This window comes from Rhinatrema bivittatum, chromosome 3 (genome assembly GCF_901001135.1).
Source record: "Rhinatrema bivittatum chromosome 3, aRhiBiv1.1, whole genome shotgun sequence".
Taxonomy (NCBI): Eukaryota; Metazoa; Chordata; class Amphibia; order Gymnophiona; family Rhinatrematidae; genus Rhinatrema; species Rhinatrema bivittatum.
Genome location: NC_042617.1, coordinates 375,611,787 through 375,631,176, shown reverse-complemented (window position 1 = coordinate 375,631,176; position 19,390 = coordinate 375,611,787). Strand labels below are relative to the sequence as shown.

General features: G+C 44.1%; 1 protein-coding gene across 1 annotated transcript in view; it reads left to right on the top strand.

Moving 5' to 3' along the window:
* LOC115088599 (dynein gamma chain, flagellar outer arm-like) overlaps positions 1-19,390 on the top strand; it is a 535,861-nt gene that overhangs the window by 237,177 nt on the left and 279,294 nt on the right. The window contains exons 46-50 of the mRNA XM_029596857.1: positions 2,347-2,445; positions 9,816-9,953; positions 14,617-14,837; positions 16,520-16,710; positions 16,953-17,095. Of these exons, the coding sequence (XP_029452717.1) occupies positions 2,347-2,445; positions 9,816-9,953; positions 14,617-14,837; positions 16,520-16,710; positions 16,953-17,095 (792 nt within the window). The remainder of the gene's footprint in view (positions 1-2,346; positions 2,446-9,815; positions 9,954-14,616; positions 14,838-16,519; positions 16,711-16,952; positions 17,096-19,390) is intronic.

Below are 19,390 nucleotides of genomic sequence, written 5' to 3'. Positions count from 1 at the left end.
GGCTCTTAAATGGCTGTTGTCTGGTGCTTGGCAGCTTTATTGCTTAGCCAATTCATAGACTCTGTGTGATTGCCATTTTATGTCCAGTCCTGCTAGATATCTTATTGGATATGACTGAATCTTCTGACAATCAGTGTTGTGCCGCGATCCCCTACCTGACCCGCGATGGCAGGGAGGCCGCGGCAGCTTCGGGGGAGGCCGCGGGAGTCTGGCCCCAGTTGTTCCCGCGCACCAGCGTGGACCTCCGCGGTGGCTGCCGGCTTGGGAGGTGTTCCTGCTCCTCCCTCGCGGCATCGGGCTGCTTTCCTCCGTGACCGGGAATCCAAGATGGCCGCCGTCCTCTTAGGTGCAAGGCCATGCCCCCTTACAGGATTTAAAGGGACCTTGTCCCTTTAATTGCCTGCACCTGTTCCCAATGAACCAGACCAGGGGAAGTATATAAGGAGACTTCCTCCGCTCACTCCTTGATTTGGCAACTTCGTTGTTCGAGTCTGCTTGCTTCGGTGAGTCTTCTGGTGCTTCGGATCCTTGATTCGTGGTTCCTGTTTCTTCTTGATGATTCCTCGGTGTGTGACTTCGGACTGGCAAGTGGTGATCCCTCGGTGTGTGACCTCGGACTGGTAAGTGGCGACTCTCTGGTACTCGACCTTGGACTTCTTCCGGACCATCATCTCCGAGGGCCCACCTAAGTCCCAGCGGCCCGGGTCCCTACAGGCTCCTCCCGGGGGGACCATGGGCTTCCAGTGGCGAAGCTCCAGTTGGCCCTTGCACCGACCTCACGACCTCTCAAAGGTCCACCTAAGTCCCAGTGGCCTGGGTCTCTACGGGCTCCTCTCGGGGGGACTGCAGGCTTCCAGTGGTGAAGACCCAGTTGGCTTCTCCGACGTCACAACTCTTCACTTTCTCCATGGTTGCCTCAGTCTTCAGTGCTGAGGGTTAGCCGGTTCCATCTTCTGTTCCGCCTCGCCACCCGACGGGGGAACCTAAGGACCCATCTCCTAAGGTAATACATCCTCCCGTTGGTCCAAGGGTTCACAAGCCTGATCATAACAATCAGAGGGTACTCTGCAACATCAACAGTTTGTTACAGTTTTGTGTCAATTGGTTACAAGTCTGATTGGATGGCTAGGCTGTGAACATCATATCCTATTTGGTCATCATGGCATGTTTAGCCAAAGTCCACAGCACTTTCCTGAAATATTTTTCTGCAGATAGTTGTTCAGACATCTTCCTGCACTATACTGAACTTTGTATGGATCTCAGGACTTTGCTTCTTAGGGACTCATGCTAGAATTCATATATGGTTTGTTTGATATCTAAAACGATTAAACTGAAGTCAGTCTTACCCCCTTACTCCACCCATCTCCATCAGTTTCCTGCTTTTGCCTCTAACTTCTGAGAGAGGAAATGTCTCTGTGTATGTGACTATCTTACATACATCTGTAAAAAGGGTAAAAGTTACTTGCCTGACTCTGAGAAATAGATTTAGTCTTTAAGCTTAGAAAGGAGAAATATATATAAAATATAAATAAAGTACATTTCTCACTAAGTGTTCCCCTCAGATATGCCTTTATATTAGCAGAAGGCATCTGTATTGCTTCCAGCCAGTGAAGATTTGGGCATCTCTGGAGTAGTGGTGATAGAGTTGGTGTTGGAGGGGGGGTCACCTTAGCTTACTTTTGAGGTGTCAGAGGTATCAGTGGCCCAGAAAAGTCTTGGATGTCTTTGGAAGGAGGGAAGGGTAATCCAATGGGGGCTTTTGTGTTCAGGGAAATCAAAGGTCCAAAGATGAATGTTAAATATTAATGCATTTGCACATATTTAACACTATCTTCTAGTAGACAATAAATTTGCCAGTAAATTAAGTGATTCTTTGTACATAGAGTGATATGAGCTGAGTTCATTAGCATTCTATTTGCATAATTTGCATTTACATGTGGACTAATTTTTAGAATATACATGCATGCCTAATTAAGCATGGATTTTTACCCACACTAAATTCATAGTGGCTATCCTGTTATTTAGCATGCATGCTAAAAGCCTTAGGTGTGAACTCTTTGTGACAGCATGCACTAGTGACTTATCCCCATTGTACTCCCATGAGTACACAGTGCACTTAATGTGCTAAACATAAACAATATTTTTTCTGCATTTTCAAAACTATTTTTCTGTAAACTTTGGAAAACAAAATGACATGACATAAATCTGGGAACCCTAACTGTAAGCATAATTGTAGGAGGTGAAAGACACAGGCTATGTGTACTAAAAGGTTAATTGAATGCTACTGTCAATTGTCATAATTTCTGTAGGAAACAGGTTTCATGTTCTGATGTATTTTGTCAACAGGGTTTGTCTTACTTACTTGGGAAGTTCCTCTTTATTTTTACATGCTGCACCCATGTTGATGCAACTGCTCTTTGCCAAGTGTTGCAAGGAACGGCTCTGGTAGGTACAATAAAAGATTAATTTCCAGAAGGACTTTTGTGGGTAAAACAGTGTTTACGTGCAGAATTGGCCTTTTATAAAACTGCCTGACTGATAATGCCTCAGGTGCAAACTTAGGGGATGATTTACTGTCTGAATACAAGTAGTGTTATTTTATAGGCCAGTATGATATCCACTATGTTATTTAAGTGTCCTTTGTTATTTTGTCTGTTTTTATATTATGCATGTTTTTATTTTGTACCCTGCCTTGAATCATGTGACGAGTATGGGCTAGACTTTCTTCAAAATAAATAAATAAGCTGTGTGAGGTCTTAGTTTGTAGTTCAGTAAACAGCCTAATGCAGAGATAACACGCTGTAGTTCAAATACCATGTGTTACCTCTCCTCTAAAAAAAAAATCCCAGCATAATGCCAGTATGATAATGGGCTGATCTGCATACAAATTCATGTAAATTATTACTAGTAGATCCTATGCTCATCAAATAATGTGGCATGCCTCAAAATTCGCAAGCCACCTTATTTGAGTAAATGTTAGCTACTCCTCAAGAAGTTTAGCTAACTTTCCCCGGAAGCATCAAGATGCTAACACACGTCCCACTTATCCTGGGGCTGTGTTAAAAACTCCAAGCAGCCCGAAGAATCCACCACAAGTCTTCCAAAAACCCCAAGAGGTGTTGTGACACTATTGTCCCCCTCCCCCCAAGCCATCCTTTGAGGTGGCCAAAGTATGAAAATAAAATTTTAGAAGTTTAGGGACTGTTATTCAGCCACAGAGCAGCTAGTTAAATTAGCCAGATATAGTTATCCAGCTAACTTAACAGGAATATTCAGTGACTTGGTCTTAACTTATGCGGCTAACTCTGGCCTGCCATGAAACGCTTCCTGGATTGCCCCTGAATTATGGGCTAGATTTTAAAAGCCCTGCACCGGCGGCCTATTTTGCATAGGCCGCCGGCGTGCGCAAAGCCCCGGGATGCGTGTAAGTCCTGGGGCTTTGTAAAAAGGGCGTGGCCGGGGCGTGGCCGGGGTCAGGGGCGGTCCGGGGTGGGTCCGGGGGCATGGCGACAGTTCAGGGGCAGGCCGGGAGGGTGGTCCCGAGTCCCCCGGCACTGCGGCCTGTGCCGGGGGATGCCAAGGCGGCGCGCACAAGTTACACCTGCTTCAAAGGTAGGGGGAGATTTAGGTAGGGCTGGGGGGTGGGGTAGATAGGGGAAGATGGGGGGATGCGGAGGGAATGGAGGCAGGCTGCGCGGCTCGGCGCACGCAGGCTGCCGATTTTGCGCAGCCTTGCGCACGCCGACCCTGGATTTTATAAGATACGCGCGGCTATGCGCATATCTTATAAAATCCGGCGTACTTATTTAAGATCTACCTCAGCATGCCTAAATTCTAGGCACATAACTCAATTTAGGCACATACGGCAATGAATATTGCCACTTTGCCATTTAGATGGATATCTTTTCAGTTATCCATCTAAATGGCTTCTGAATATCAGCCTCTTAATATCCCCGGTACAGGCCCTGCCTGTTTCCTCCTAAATCCCTTTTTCTTTTGAAAAAAAAAACCAAAACAACCCAGACCTCTTCCCCCCTTCCCAGTCTTTATCTTGATAGCTCTTGTGGTCTAGTGGGGCCTGAAGTGCTTCATAGTGCTCTGAGCCCCCATTTTGAAATTGGCATCAGCTGGCCACATAATGACTTTTGCTTGTGTCAACTATCGGGGCATTTACGCTGCGGTATTTTTTCTGGTGATGTTTTACTACAAGGAAAATACTACGGGATTCACTAAGCCGTTGGATTTGGTGCCGCAGATTAAAGCATCCCTCAGTATTTTCCCCTGAAAATACCTCAGTTTAGTAAATAGACCTCTTCGAATATAAACCCTTTGGGAAAAGGGAAATATTTACAGTACCTGAAAGTAACTCGCCTTGAGCTGCCAATGAAAAGGAGTGAGCTAAACCTAAAATAAAATAAAATAAAATACAAATAAATTAATATACAGGTAAGCTTACAGGTATGTGTCCTGTTCTCATGTAAGTTTAGTCAGACTGAGCAGAGATGTGCCAGAGGATGGAGTTGCAGAGGGGTTTAGATTTATATATGTACTTTTGGATTTTGAAAACCATATATGTAAATTTTCAAAATAAATTTGCATGGATGTTTACAACTTGTGAGGGTAGATTTTGTGGGTTAATTTTCAAAGCGGACTCATGTGCGTTTATGCATAAGACTCAGGGCGGCTTACCAGCATCACAATAACAACAAAAATGATCTTGTAGGATCATTTCACAGTTGGAGCGAAATTAAAGTATAGCATATAATTCTAACTTACTCATAGCTTGTTAGACCTAAATATAATAGTGAGAAATTTGTCTTGAGCAGATCCTTGATTCATGTTTATTTTTAGGCAGTCAGAGTCCATGCTTTCAAAATGTGAAGGTACAGATGGAGACAGGTGGGAGGACAGTCACTCCTACACACCATGGGATCCTGTTTAAGAGGATAAGTGAAACTGTGAGGGAACAGGAATAACATTTACAACATATCGAGTAAGCCATCTGGCTCCATGGGGAAACCAAGCGACAAAATAATCTCTTATTTTCAGCTACACTTAACTAAAAAATAGAGTCATATGAAACCAGACCCATGGCTCGGTCATAATACCATATGCTAAAGTGCAGGAGATCTGTGTTTGAGTCTCCTCTTTGCAGACAGGAATTTGGGGCGGGGGTGAAGAGCAAGCAGATGGACTGGAGTGAGGGGGAAGGTTTCAGGGTTTGCTGAAAAATTGCCCAAACTTAGCATTTGATACATTCAAATTGCAAAAACTAAGTGCAGGGTATAGCACTAAAACTAGTGGTGCGAGGTATTGTCATTTCTTATAGGTATCATTTTAAACGTTTTAAAATATGAAATATATAATTTAATACTGAAAACAGAAATATATTTCAATAACAACTAAAATGAAAATGATTATGATTGCTTTCTCTAGAGGGCAATTTTCAAAGGCATTTCTGTGGGTGAAAGAACGTTTTTGCCCATGGAAATGGGGTCTTTGAAAATGTCCTACCCTCTTTACCACGGTGCCGCTATGAGCATAACTTTACGTGCAGGTAGAAGATGCGTTCCCAGGGACAGGGTTTGAGAGGAGTTTGCAGTTACGCACGAAAGTTTGTAGTTTCAAAAGTATGTGCATTCAAGGTGAGCCAGCTGGTCTAGTGTATTGGGATTTTCAGAAGACGTTTGACAAAGTCCCTCATGAGAGGCTCCCCAGGAAATTGAAAGGTCATGGGGTCAGAGGCAGTGTCCTATTGTGGTTTGGAAACCGGATAAAGGGAAACAGAGGGTGGGACTAAATGATCAGTTTTCTGAATGGAGAAATATCATTAATGGAGTGACCCAGGGGTTTATATTTGGACCTGTGCTACTTAGCATATTCGAAAATGATCTGGAGAAAAGAACAATGAGTGAGTTGGCCAAATTTTCAGATGACACAAAATTGTTTTGCAAAGTTAAAACAGCAGTGGATTGTGAGGAACTGCAGAAGGATCTTGTGAGACTAGGAGACTGGGCTTGTAAATGGCAGATACAATTTAATGTGGGCAAGTGCAAAGCAAGTCACGTAGGGAAAAATAATCCCAACTATAAGTACACAATGCTGGTATCACCCAAGAAAAAGACCTCAGAGTCCTTCAAATCTTCATTTCAGTGTGCGGAGGCAGTTCACAAAGGCAAACAGAATGTTAGGAATTATTTGGAAAGGAATAGAGGACAAAACTGAGAATATCATAATATCTTGCATAGATCCATGGTGCCACTGCACCTTGAGTATTGTGTGCAGTTCTGGTCATAGGGATGTGCAGAGGGACGCCATACGTTGCATTCGGGATTCGTATTCGTCGGGGAAGCAGATATGTTGCATTCGGCAAAGTGGGCCCCCCCCCCCCGATACGTTCATGCGTTAATTCTTATTCGTTTCCCAGCTAAAATTGAATTAACTACAACCCCCTCCCTGGTGGTCCAGCGGGGGTTCCGAGAGCCATCTCCTGCATTCACACCCTCGGCTGCCGGTATTCAAAATGGCGCCGATAGCCTTTGACCTTACTATCGGCGCCCCTGGACCACCAGGGACTTTTCGCAAGTCTTGTGGGGGTCAGGAGGGTCCCAGCCATCCATTGCTCCTACCATGTGACAGGGGCCGACCAATGGCCCCTGTGACATAGTAAGGTCAAAGGCTATCTGCGCCATTTTGAATACTGGCAGCCGAGGGCATGAGTGCAGGAGATGGCTCCCGGACCCCCTGCTGGACCACCAGGGAGTTTTGGTAAGTCGTGGGGGGTTTGTTTAAATTTGCTCCTGGCCAAATAATTTGTCGCAGATTTGTTGTATTCGTGGGGAATCGCGATACATTTCGCTTCCCCACGAATACAACGAATATGGCCCTATACGTTGTGGATTACCAATACGTAGGAAACGAATGCACACCCCTGTCTGGTCACCGTATCTCAAAAAAGACATACTGGATCTAGAAAAGGTACAGAGAAAAGTGACAAAAATGATAAAGGGGATGGAAAAGCTCCCTCATGGAGAAAGGCAAAACAGATTAGGGCTCTTTAGTTTGCAAAAGAGACAACAGCGAGAACATGATTGAAATTTATGAAATCATGAGTGGGGCGGAATGGGTAAATAGCAAATGGTTTTTTCCCCCTTATTAAATAACACCAGGACCAGGAGACATTCCATTAAACTAGCAACCAAAAATTTTAAACCAAATCAGAGGAAGTATTTTTATGCTCAGTGCATAGAATCTGTTGTCAGAGGGACGTTGTCATGGCAAGTAAAATAGTGGGGCTCAAAAGAGGATTGATCAAGTTCCTGAAGGAAAAGTCCATAACAGTTATCAGCCAGGGAGACTTGGGAAAGCCAGCGCTTATCCCTGGGAATGAGATACAAGAAATGGATCAACTATTTTGGATCTGCCGGGTACTTGACCTGGACTGGCCATCATCGGAGACAGGATGCTGGGCTCGATGGACCTTCTGATCCAGCATTGCATTTCTTATGTTCTTATTTTCATGGACAAAGTACCCACACATTTAGCAGGTGCAGGTCTGTGCGCATACTTTTTCTGACTTAATTTTGACAGGGAATTTTTCCCTTTGAAAACTGGCTCAATGTCTGTGGGTAAAAAGCTCCTGCAGACTTTACACTTTCGCACACAATTTATAAATTGCCCCCTTGTTGTCCAGGGTTTCCCTTACACAGACTATTTGTTTTATTTTCTCTTTTCATCTCTGTCTTCTCCTCCTAACTCCTTTTTTCCCTCATCTCGTCTCATCCCTCCATCCAACTGTATTTCTGAGATCTTTCTTTTTCTGTCTTTCATCTCAGTTCTTTCTACTCTTCTGTTACTGTAGGTCTCTCCCTCCGTCACCTTCTATCATTCACTTTTTCACCTCCCCACTTCTAGTTTCTCTCTTCTTTCTCCCCTCTTTTATTCCTCTTTCTCTTCCATCATCTCTTCTACTGTCCACCTTTCTACTACTACTACTACTAGTAGTAGTAGTTATTTCTAAAGTACTACTAGACTCACGCAACGAGGTACAGAGCCACATAAGAGACCGTCCCTGCTCCATGGAGCTTACAATCTACTCAAGAAAGTGATACATGACTAACAAGTCTTTGGGAAGTGTATTTATTGTAGAGAAATGCTTAGGATTTAAAAGCAGCCTCATAATAAAATGTGAGTTTTAAACTGGATTTGAATATGGCCAGAGAGGGAGCCTGATGCATCAACTCAGGAAGTCTATTCTAGGCATATGGCACAGCAAGGTGGAAAACACAGAGTTGGAGCACAGATAAGAGCAACTTGTTCAATGAACAGAATTTACGAGGAAGGATAGAGGTGGGGGGGGGGGGGGGGAGAGAAGAGAAGGATGATGAGGAACTGCCCATCTCTAACCCTCACAGGTTCTCCATCAGCTCCTGTCTGGTTACCCATTTTCCCACCCCAAAAGTCTAACATCCCAGCTGTGACTCCCCTTTTTAACTCTTTGTTTTGAGGCCCCCTCTGGCTCCTCCTGCTCACCTTTAGCCATCCATCTCTTCTCTCTGACTAACCCCTTCATCTGACCTCTCTGGCTCCTCCTTTCAATCCTCCATCTGTCCTCTCCGATTCTCCCCTCTATAATTCCTTCAGCTCCCCTTCAGCCATCCATTCCCGCCCTGCAGCTTCCTTGTTCCCTTCAGCCCTTCATCCCCTTCTTCTGCGACTTCTCTCAGCCCCTTCAGTCCTCCATAATATTTTTATACCTCTCCTGTGGAGACAATGAAGGATGACATTTTTCTGCTTTACTAGTAAGGTTTTCCTCCTTGTTAACTTCCTGTCATGTAGCTAAAAGGAGCGTTTCCCTGCAAGGTGAGCTGGCATGATTCTTCTCTATTTATCTTTTATTTATATTCCACCTTTCAGGCACTTCAAAGCAGATTGCATTCAGGTATTGTATGCATTACTCTGTCTCCAGAGCACTTACAGTCTAAGGGCCTAGATGCAGAATGGTAGAAAAGCTTTAGTAAATCAGGCCTTACGTTTCTTCCTGAGGTAATGGAAGATGAAGTGACTGGCCCAAGGCCACAAGAACCAGCAGCAGGATATGAACCCTGGTTTACAACCAGCTGTGCTAACAATTAGGCTTTCCTCCACACCAGACTATCCCTTTCATTGTTATTTTTGGATATGTACAGCTTTTATTTAATTCTTGTGTTTATCCTGCCAGCTGGACTTGTAAAAAGAAGAGCAAATACATTGTTCCTTTTTTATTTATTCACTGAACTTTTTTTTTTTGCTGTTCTTTGGTACCTTTACTTATACTATACAACTGTAATCACTGGACCCTCTGCAATGAGCCAGTCCTGACACAGTTGTGTTTCAGCACATGTGGGGATACATCAATCAATCACTTCAACATTTACTAGATGCTCGTCAAAATATGACTTCACGTGATTGTTTGATTGGAGTGCTCCGTCAGCGGGCACTGGCATGTGCTGTCAGGACTGTCTCAATACAACATTTATTCACTTTAGATAAGCACTGTTATTTGATATATGGAACATTTTATATGCATAAAAAATTAACCAAAAAATATGATGAGAAATAGAGGGGCCTATGATTATAATTAGTGGCATTATTTGTGCCTGTTTGTGGATTGAATCGCATTGATATGAGCATGAGATATTTTGAAAGCACTGTCCAACTGACCAGCCATAGCTCAAGAACCTTCTACTGGTACTGAGCAGCACATCACATGGAAAGTTGTGTCTTTATGCAGATTATCAATTCTTGTGGCCTCTGTTCTCCTCTTTGTTGCCTAGGATGGCTGCTGGAGCTGCTTTGATGACTTCCATCTCTTGTCTAAAGACGCCACTTCAGTTTTCATGCTTGGAGCACAGATTATTTATGATGCACTTAAAGCCAAGATCCCGACATGCACGTTGTTCAACGGACAAGAGGTTAGCAGTGACTGCAGACAAGTATGACCTAAGAGGAGTGCTTGTGGAGTTGACATCCATTCTGCAGTGGGCAAAAATAGGATACTTGCAGTAGCAAGATGTACCTCGGCTGTGGAAAATTTCTGGCTGGAGCTGTTTGGTCAGGTCTGAGGAAAAAGATATTTGGACCACTTTTCGTGGATCTTCAGTTCTGTCTCTTAGAGATTTTACTTGGGGGGAATAGGTTTTTGCACACCTCCTGCATTTTGTAGGCCCAAGCATTAAGTCTGTAGATCTGTCCTTATATAATCTGAGAGAAGAGCAGTAAGGACACATAATCTTCACACTTGATCAGTGCATGTGACGCTTCGCACAGTGACTTCCCAGAAGCATCGAGGCTATTACTAGTTTGGAAAGTATCTGGGATAATTGTCCACATGTGAGTGCGCCAGAATATTTTCTTTAATATAAATCTCTTAAAGTCTAACAAACACAGCATACAAATGTGTAATGATGATAATTCCCTTGGCATCTTTTCATTTACATAAACAAATAAAACATGGGAGTTTCTGTTTTGGGGGGTATATTTTCATAATAATCTAAACAGAGCTAAAAGCAGTTCCAGGCTATCACATTGTGTGTAGGGATGTGAATCGTTTTAGGACGATTAAAATTATCGTCCGATAATTTTAATATCGTCTTAAACCGTTATGGAACACAATACAATAGAGATTCTAACGATTTATCATTATAAATCGTTAGAATCGTGAGCCGGCACACTAAAACCCCCTAAAACCCACCCCCGACCCTTTAAATTAAATCCCCCACCCAATGACTTAAATAACCTGCGGGTCCAGCGGCGGTCCGGAACGGCAGCGGTCCGGAACGGGCTCCTGCTACTGAATCTTGTTGTCTTCAGCCGGCGCCATTTTCCAAAATGGCGCCGAAAAATGGCGGCGGCCATAGACGAACACGATTGGACGGCAGGAGGTCCTTCCGGACCCCCGCTGGACTTTTGGCAAGTCTTGTGGGGGTCAGGAGGCCCCCCCCAAGCTGGCCAAAAGTTCCTGGAGGTCCAGCGGGGTCAGGGAGCGATTTCCCGCCGCGAATCGTTTTCGTACGGAAAATGGCGCCGGCAGGAGATCGACTGCAGGAGGTTGTTCAGCGAGGGTTCCGGCGCCTCGCTGAACGACCTCCTGCAGTCGATCTCCTGCCGGCGCCATTTTCCGTACGAAAACGATTCGCGGCGGGAAATCGCTCCCTGACCCCCGCTGGACCTCCAGGAACTTTTGGCCAGCTTGGGGGGGGGCCTCCTGACCCCCACAAGACTTGCCAAAAGTCCAGCGGGGGTCCGGAAGGACCTCCTGCCGTCCAATCGTGTTCGTCTATGGCCGCCGCCATTTTTCGGCGCCATTTTGGAAAATAGCGCCGGCTGAAGACAACAAGATTCAGTAGCAGGAGCCCGTTCCGGACCGCTGCTGTTCCGGACCGCCGCTGGACCCGCAGGTTATTTAAGTCATTTGGGTGGGGGATTTAATTTAAAGGGTCGGGGGTGGGTTTTAGGGGGTTTTAATGTGCCGGTTTTGCGATTTTACGTTTTTTTGATTTTTCACGATTTTTCACGATATTTTACCCCCCCAAACGGCAACAATACGATTCCCTCCCCCTCCCAGCCGAAATCGATCGTTAAGACGATCGAGGACACGATTCACATCCCTAATTGTGTGTGCTTTTAGCTGGGTTTGCGCACGTGCGCTGCCATTTTCAACCGTACCCACTCCAGTCTGCCCCTGATCGTCCACCCGCCCGCACGCACAAATAGCAGGTAACTTTCAAAGGGAAGTCAAGAACAGTAATGGAATTCAAAAGGTCACAGGGTAAACACAGAGGGTACTTTGTGGCTAAAGGATAAAAATCAAGAAAAGGGGGTAACCTACGTTAACTGGCGGTAACTTGCAGGGAGTGGCAGTTACTACCCTTACATTAAAAAAAACCCCCAAAAAACAACAACTTACTGGGCAGACTGGATGGACGGCTTGGGTCCTTTTCTGCCAACATTTACTATGTTACTATATAACCCGGGTACTTTCCCTTTGAAAATTAGCTGCAGGGTATGTGTGTTAAAAGTGCATCTGTGGATTTGCAACACAGCAGGCTATTCAAAAGTGCCCCCACGATACATCACAAGAACTACTGCAACTCAAATTGACATTAAACCCTAAAAAGACTGAAATCATCTGGCGGAGTAGAAACTCATCAACAGTTAAACCACCTGCCCTAGACCTGGGTAATTTTCAAATGAATCCCTCAAATCAACTACGGGATTTAGGAGCACAGCTAGATGAGAACCTCACAATGAAAACTCACATCAGTAAATTAAGACAGGTTATGCTAAGTTGCATATTCTACATCGATTAAAACCACTATTAACTCTTGCAGACTTCAGTTCTGTACTGCAAACACTAATCTTCTCAAACCTTGACTACTGCAACTCCCTACTACTAGGTCTACCAGCAAGTCATTTAAAACCACTACAGTTATTGCAAAATACTGCAGCAAGACTATTACTAGGATCTAGGAAATATGATCATATTACACCATCGCTGATATCACTACATTGGTTACCAGTACATCCAGAATCTGCTATAAAGTATTAACACTAATATTCAACATCATTCATTCCAATAACACTAGCTTGTTAGGAGTGACACTACAACCTTACATAGAAATGAAATGACGGCAGAAAAAGACCAATCGGCCCATCCAGTCTGCTCAGCAAGCTCCCATACTTATTTTCCCATACTTATCTGTTTCACCAACCACCGAGTTCAGGGCCCTTGTTGGTAACTGATTCAAATTTCCTGCCATCCCCTGCCATTGATGCAGAGAGTAATGTTGGAGTTGCATCAAAGGTGAGCATAAGGCTTAATGGTTAAGGGGTAGATTTTCAAAAAGCGCGCCTTCGCGTACTTTTGTTGGCGCATCAGGCGCCAACAAAAGTACGCTGGATTTTAGTAGATACGCGCGTATCTGCTAAAATCCTGGATCGGCGCGCGCAAGGCTACCGATTTCATGTAGCCGGCACGCTGAGGCCGCTCAGAGGCCGCTCAGAGGCCGCTCTGAAATCGGAGCGGCCTCGGAGGGAATTCGCTATCGCCCTCCCTTCATCTTCCCCTCCCTTCCTCTACCTAACCCACCCCCCTGGCCCTGTCTAAACCCCCCATACCTTTGTTGGGGGATTTACGCCTCCCGGAGGGAGAAGTAAATCCCCGTGCGCCAGCGGGCCGCTGGCGTGCCTAGATGCGACCCGGGGGCAGTTCCGGAGGGCGCAGCCATGCCCCCGGACCGCCCCCGGCCGAAACCACACCCCCGGGCCCGCCCCCAAAACGCCGTATCCCGCCCCGAAAACGCCGCGCCAATCGGCCCCGCCCCGACACGCCCCCTCGGAAAACCCCGGGACTTACGCGGGTCCCCGGGGCTCTGCGCGCGCCGGCAGGCCTATGTAAAATAGGCGCACCGGTGCGCAAGGCCCTGCTTGCGTAAATCCGGGCGGATTTACGCGAGCAGGGCTCTTAAAATCCGCCCCTATGGGTAGTAACCGCTGCATCAAGCAAGTTACCCCGATGCTTGTTTACCCAGATTACACAGATCAATGCCTTGTTGGATATTGTCTGAATGTAAATCCTCTTTTCCACATTTATCCCTACTGTTGAAGCAGAGAGCAATGCTGTATATGCATTCAAAGTGATGTATCAGGCTTAATTGGTTTAGGGCAGTAACCGCTGTAATAAGCAAGCTATCCCCACACTTATTTGTTTACCCAAACTGAAGTTCAGTCCTTGTTGGTTGTTGTCTGAATGCAAATCCTCTTTTCCACATTTCCCCCTGCCGTTGAAGTAGAGAGCAATGCTGTATATGCATTCAAAGTGATGTATCAGGCAATCCTAAGCGAACACTAAGATCTCAAAATAAAGGGCTACTGACTATTCCCACAAAACGGAGCACACATCTGACGCAAATGAGAAATCAAGTGTTTTCCAGAGTGGGTCCAAAGCTCTGGAATTCTCTGCCTGAGACGTTAAGTATTTTATAAGATAAAAAAGAGATTTAAATGTGAATTAAAAACATGGCTATTCAAAAATGCATACAATTGAACTTAAAAATATCAGGATATTCAGAACCACAAAACAAGAAGGACTAGATCAATGTTAATATGGACTAGAAATTTTGACTTGATAAATAAATGCCTGCCTCTGCATACCACCTCTGTAACCAATCCCTATTGTCTATTCGTTGAGTAACAATTATGAATGTCACTTTATAAACCATTGTGATCTATAAATGGAACTCCGATATATAAAATGTCTAAATAAATAAATAACGAGTAGCTATGCATAGAGACAGAACTATGGTTCACAAGTCAGTGTTAATAAATTATTGGGACTTTATTGTGTTAGCAGATAAAAAGCAGTTTCTGTTTGAAACAACAGCATTTCAGAATGGAGGCATTTGTTAAGAGTGCGATCGTTTTAAAGCTCTGGAAGGAAACGTTGGTTTTCAGTATCATTCAACTGCCATGCTGTGAAAGAGTGGTTGACTTCCCAAACTATCATGTTCCCTTTCCAATTCCACCTATTTATTCAGTGCATTACGATTTCCTTCTCTAATTTTTATTTTTTTGCAGATTGCCGTGGACATGAACTGCAGCCTGTTTCTTACAGTGCACTGGAGGCCAGGATTCCAGAAACTTCCGAGAGAAACGCTTGCTCTCTTCCGAATGGTGGCGCTGGTGGTGCCGGATTTGGCTGTGCTTTTGAGAAGGAAGCTTTCCAGTCTGGTCTTCAAGAGCCCAAAAGTCCTTGCACAGCGTCTTCAGCTTATCTCTGACCTAGTCAAGGAACAGCTGTTAGTATTCCTGACTGGGGTGCAGGAAAATGATCCTCATGGAGATGTGAATTTTGCCACAAAGCCATTCTGTCATGTTCAGATTATTAACTTATACTTTTGGGGGTAAATTTTCATACCTACACGCGGGCGTACATGTGCTCAGCCCAGGGCGTACATGTGCTCAGCCCAGGGCATTTTTTTTTCTCAATTTGCAAAGAATAAAGATTTGGGCTGCTTCAGAGGATATTCCTCTCTCTTCTGCAAAGATTTATACCTTGGCATGCTGTATTGCACACCTCTGAATTTTACAGACATGAGACCAAAGTAGTGTAGAGACATCAAGCTCAACCTTCTTCAAAATCCCTATTTCTGGATATTTATTTACAGAGGTCACCTGCAATGACTCAGAAGGGCAGACTGTGGAACTTAAATTACTTTTCGCACTATACAATAAATCTCTTCCTGATCCCAGCTAAGTGGCTAGAGCAAATGCCTGGCTCCCAAACACTGGTATTTTTTTATACAGTTCCTTTAAGTCTGACCTATGAAGTTCTTTAGTTTATAGCATCCAACATCAGTTTCTATTCATAGGGACTATTAAAACAAGCTTTTAAAAATCATAAGCTTGATTGTCATAGAGGCTTGAAAATGCATTAAATTATCTGATAACCCAGGTACAGGGATGCTGGGACCATAATTATTGGCTATTTCTATAATAATAATAATAATAATAATAATGATTTATTTATTTTATTTATTTATTAGCTTTTATATATCGACATTCATTGGTACATCATGCCGGTTTACAATATAACTGAAGGAGGAAATTACAAAAAACCAGGGTGGGGAGGAAGAGGGAGCAGATAGGAAGAGAGAAGGGCGAGAGAAACATAGAAACGACTGCAGAAGAAGACCAAACGGCCCATCCAGTCTGCCCAGCAAGCAGAGAGGAAAAAACAGGAAGAGTAGAAAAGGAACAGTACCTAATGGAAAACAACAGAGGAAACATAATAAGTAGCATTGCTAATTATATACTCAATAAGGGACAGTGTGTAACCTTATCCACTGTGGATAACCTTATATAAATTATACACTCCAAAAAGTATTATATACAATAATAACAAAAAGTATTATATACAATAATATACATTATCTTTAACTAGTACATACAGGAGATGATGATGATAATAATAATGATTAGAATTTAAAGAGCTACTTTCATCAAAACAGAATTCAAAGGTTTTTTTGACACAGACACCTTTGGGGTGGGTGGGTCAGCAGCACATTTCTGGTCCCTAAATTGCTTGAAACTTTCCAAATGGAATATGGGAAAAGCAATAATGTAGTTATTGTTTACCCAATTATAGTTTGGCAAACCGAGGTACAACAGCCTATGGTCCAACAAAGATAAACTTGATCTCACATCCTTGTACTTCTCCTGTTTGCTCAGTACTCTGACCATTAAACTATAGCACAACTGAATATCATACACTGACTCCTATTTGTTTAAAAAAACAAAACAAAAAAACCCCCAAGAACCCCAGCTACTAAAATTTTTTCTTTTATTTTTTATTATTGACTTCAAATTTGCAGCTAAAATCTTCCTGTATTTATTTCAGTAATCATGTTAGGTCAAAGGATTTGCTTGAGCAGGTCTTACAAGGTGCTGAAAACTGAAGAAGTGACATTTCTTTTACCAGGCCGGAGAAATGCCATCACCACGTCAGCCTGCAGTGTCTGCTTGGCGTCATCTCCCGAGCAGGTCAGAAGAGGGAGGGTGAAAAGGTGGCCAAGGCCCTACTGAACCGCATGGGAGTCGGAAATGACGGGGAAAAAATATCTCGCTCCGACGGCCTCACATCGACCCAGCAGTACCCAGCGCATAGAACAAGTATGACCAGCAGGGCAGGGCAATATTTTCCTACCTAGCGAAGACCTTGACCCTCAGGTGCAAGTTCTATCCAGACACTGGTGCTCAGGCACAGTCAGAAACGTTCCTTTACCGGCCGAGAGTAGAAATTAAAATGTACTTTAAATGGGAATACCCCATAAAAAGGCAGTGCTCGTCACAAAGCATGTATTCTCCATTTGGTATGCATATAAGTTTGATTTTTTTTTTTTTTTTCAACAAAGCTGCAGGTCCAGGCGTGAAAGCCAGGAATAGCAGAGACAGAAAAAAGATGTCTTCCAACCCAGGAGTAGCAGCTGCAAAGGAAAGTCATGCTATCATGGTGGAAGCCCTGCAGGAAGTCCTGGGCCCAAGGATGGTGGGCAATGTAAGCTCCGTTTTCATGTCCTTAGGTTTTTAATCGGAATAAAAGTAGTTTAAGAGGGGTAATGTTGGAGATCGCCCTCAAATATATGAGGGTTATGGGGATCTTGAAAACTATTCATTATAGGGCTGGCTCAGAGATACTGCTGCACACTGCCATGCAGAGAGTCTGCATTGGATTCCCAAGCCAAGACTCTCTTTCCTGGGCCAGCTGGACCTGGGGGGGATGCCACAGAAGCAGCGTTCACAGCCCCTGGCTTGACAGATGGTTGGTGATTAGTTGTGAACACAAGGAATCAACAAAGAATCATCAAAAAGAGTTCATGTGGTTAAGTTGTGGCAACAATTACTGACTCAGTTACTGGATTCCAGATTGGGATTTATAAGATAAATAAAAATCAGTACAATAAGAACAATTTTTAAGTGCATGCAAAAATGTTTTTATAAAAATGAGTAATATGGGACCGATGATTATATAATATCTGGGCACAGCAACGAACCGGTTGCTATATGAGCATTACGATGGATTGGCCCCAGATATGGTCCTTATAGCATAAATTTGAGTACATGCAGTATTAATATTTGATTAGAATAAAAACAGAGTGGAATTGTAGTACATGGAGTACTGCCTCCATTGTATGTAAATATATCTCCTGCATATTCATTGTGGATATCCTGTTTATGGCTCTCCAGAACTGGAGTTGCTTAGCCTTGACCATTGTATGTGCTCTTTGTGATCTGGCTCCCCAAGCTTCTTATATATGCAGCCAGAAGAGTGCCGGGCTGCATAGAGAGAGGAATAACCAGTAAGAAAAAGGAGGTGATAATCCCCTTGTACAGGTCCTTGGTGAGGCCTCACCTGGAGCACTGTGTTCAGTTCTGGAGACCGTATCTCAAAAGGGACAGAGACAGGATGGAGGCGGTCCAGAGAAGGGTGACCAAAATTGTGTGTGTGGGGGGGGGGGGGGTCTCCATCAAATGACTTATGAGGAGAGGCTGAAGAACCTACATATGTATACCCTGGAGGAGAGGAGGTGCAAGGGAGATATGATACAGACCTTCAGATACCTGAAAGGTAGAAGAAAAGCCTTACAGGTAGATTTTAAAAGGGCTGCACATAGAAGGCCCAATTTGAAAAGAGCCGTGCGCATTAAAAATGGAGGTTACACCCGTGGCCGGGCCTTGTGCGCACTGAGCGCATTTTAGAATGGGCCCGGCCACACGCGTAACCCCTGTTACGCGCAGAAGTGCCAGGCACTGCAAAAGGGGCGGGCCGGAGGGCGAGGGCGGGGCAGGGCGGGGCAGGGGTCGGGCTGGGACATTGCCATTTTGCACTGTCCCGATGACTTGTGTGCCAGCAGCCGGCTGGCACATGCAACTTACATCAGCTCAGGCATGAAGTAAGTTAAAAAAAACAAAAGGAAATTTCCCTCCCAGTCCGGTCCTTAATTGGGAAGAAGCCCTATTACATCGCCGTGCGTAATTGAAAAAATCTCCCCCCTTGGAGTAGGCCACCCACCCGTACATTAAAATACGGTGCACATGTTGTAAAATTGATATGAGAAAGAGAGAACCTCTTTATAGAGCAACTCTGATTCTCTATATATGGACCATTGTAAGGGGGCACTTTGATTCGGGGTGAGTTTTTGGGAGGTGAGTTGGGGGGGGTGTTACAGACACATTCAAAGGTAGTCATTGTACAATTGACATCATTAAAGAATTTTAAACCTTATAAGTGATGATAATTCTAACAAGAAAAGTTGATTTGTACACTGCAGTCTCTGCTAGCTGCATTGTACAAATCAACTTTTCATTACTTACAATGGTTATAATTCTTTACTGATGTCAATTTTACAATGAATACCTTTGAATGTGTCTGTAACACCACCACCCCCAACTCCAACCCACCTCCCAAAAACTCACCCCGTATCAGTGTCCCCTTACAATGGTCCATATATAGAGTATCAGACTGAGCTTTGCAAAGTATCTCTCTCTCTCTCACTCTCACTCTCTCTCTCACTCTCTCTCTCTCTTTCTTTCTCTCTCCCTCTCTCTCCCTCCCCCTCCTGTGCCTACTGAGAAGCTATAATACATGTGCTGCACTGCAAACACTTTTTTGTGGGTGCACATACATCATGCCCTTCCTGGCTATTAAAAATTCATGCAGCCCACTTACATGCATATGTGGTGGGTTTTGCATGCACGCATGGCTTTTAAAATGTACCTCTTAGTGAATTAGGCCATAAGGTAGCTGACTTTGTTTTTTGGTTTTTTTTTTTAGTTTTTCAGTGCGATGGCG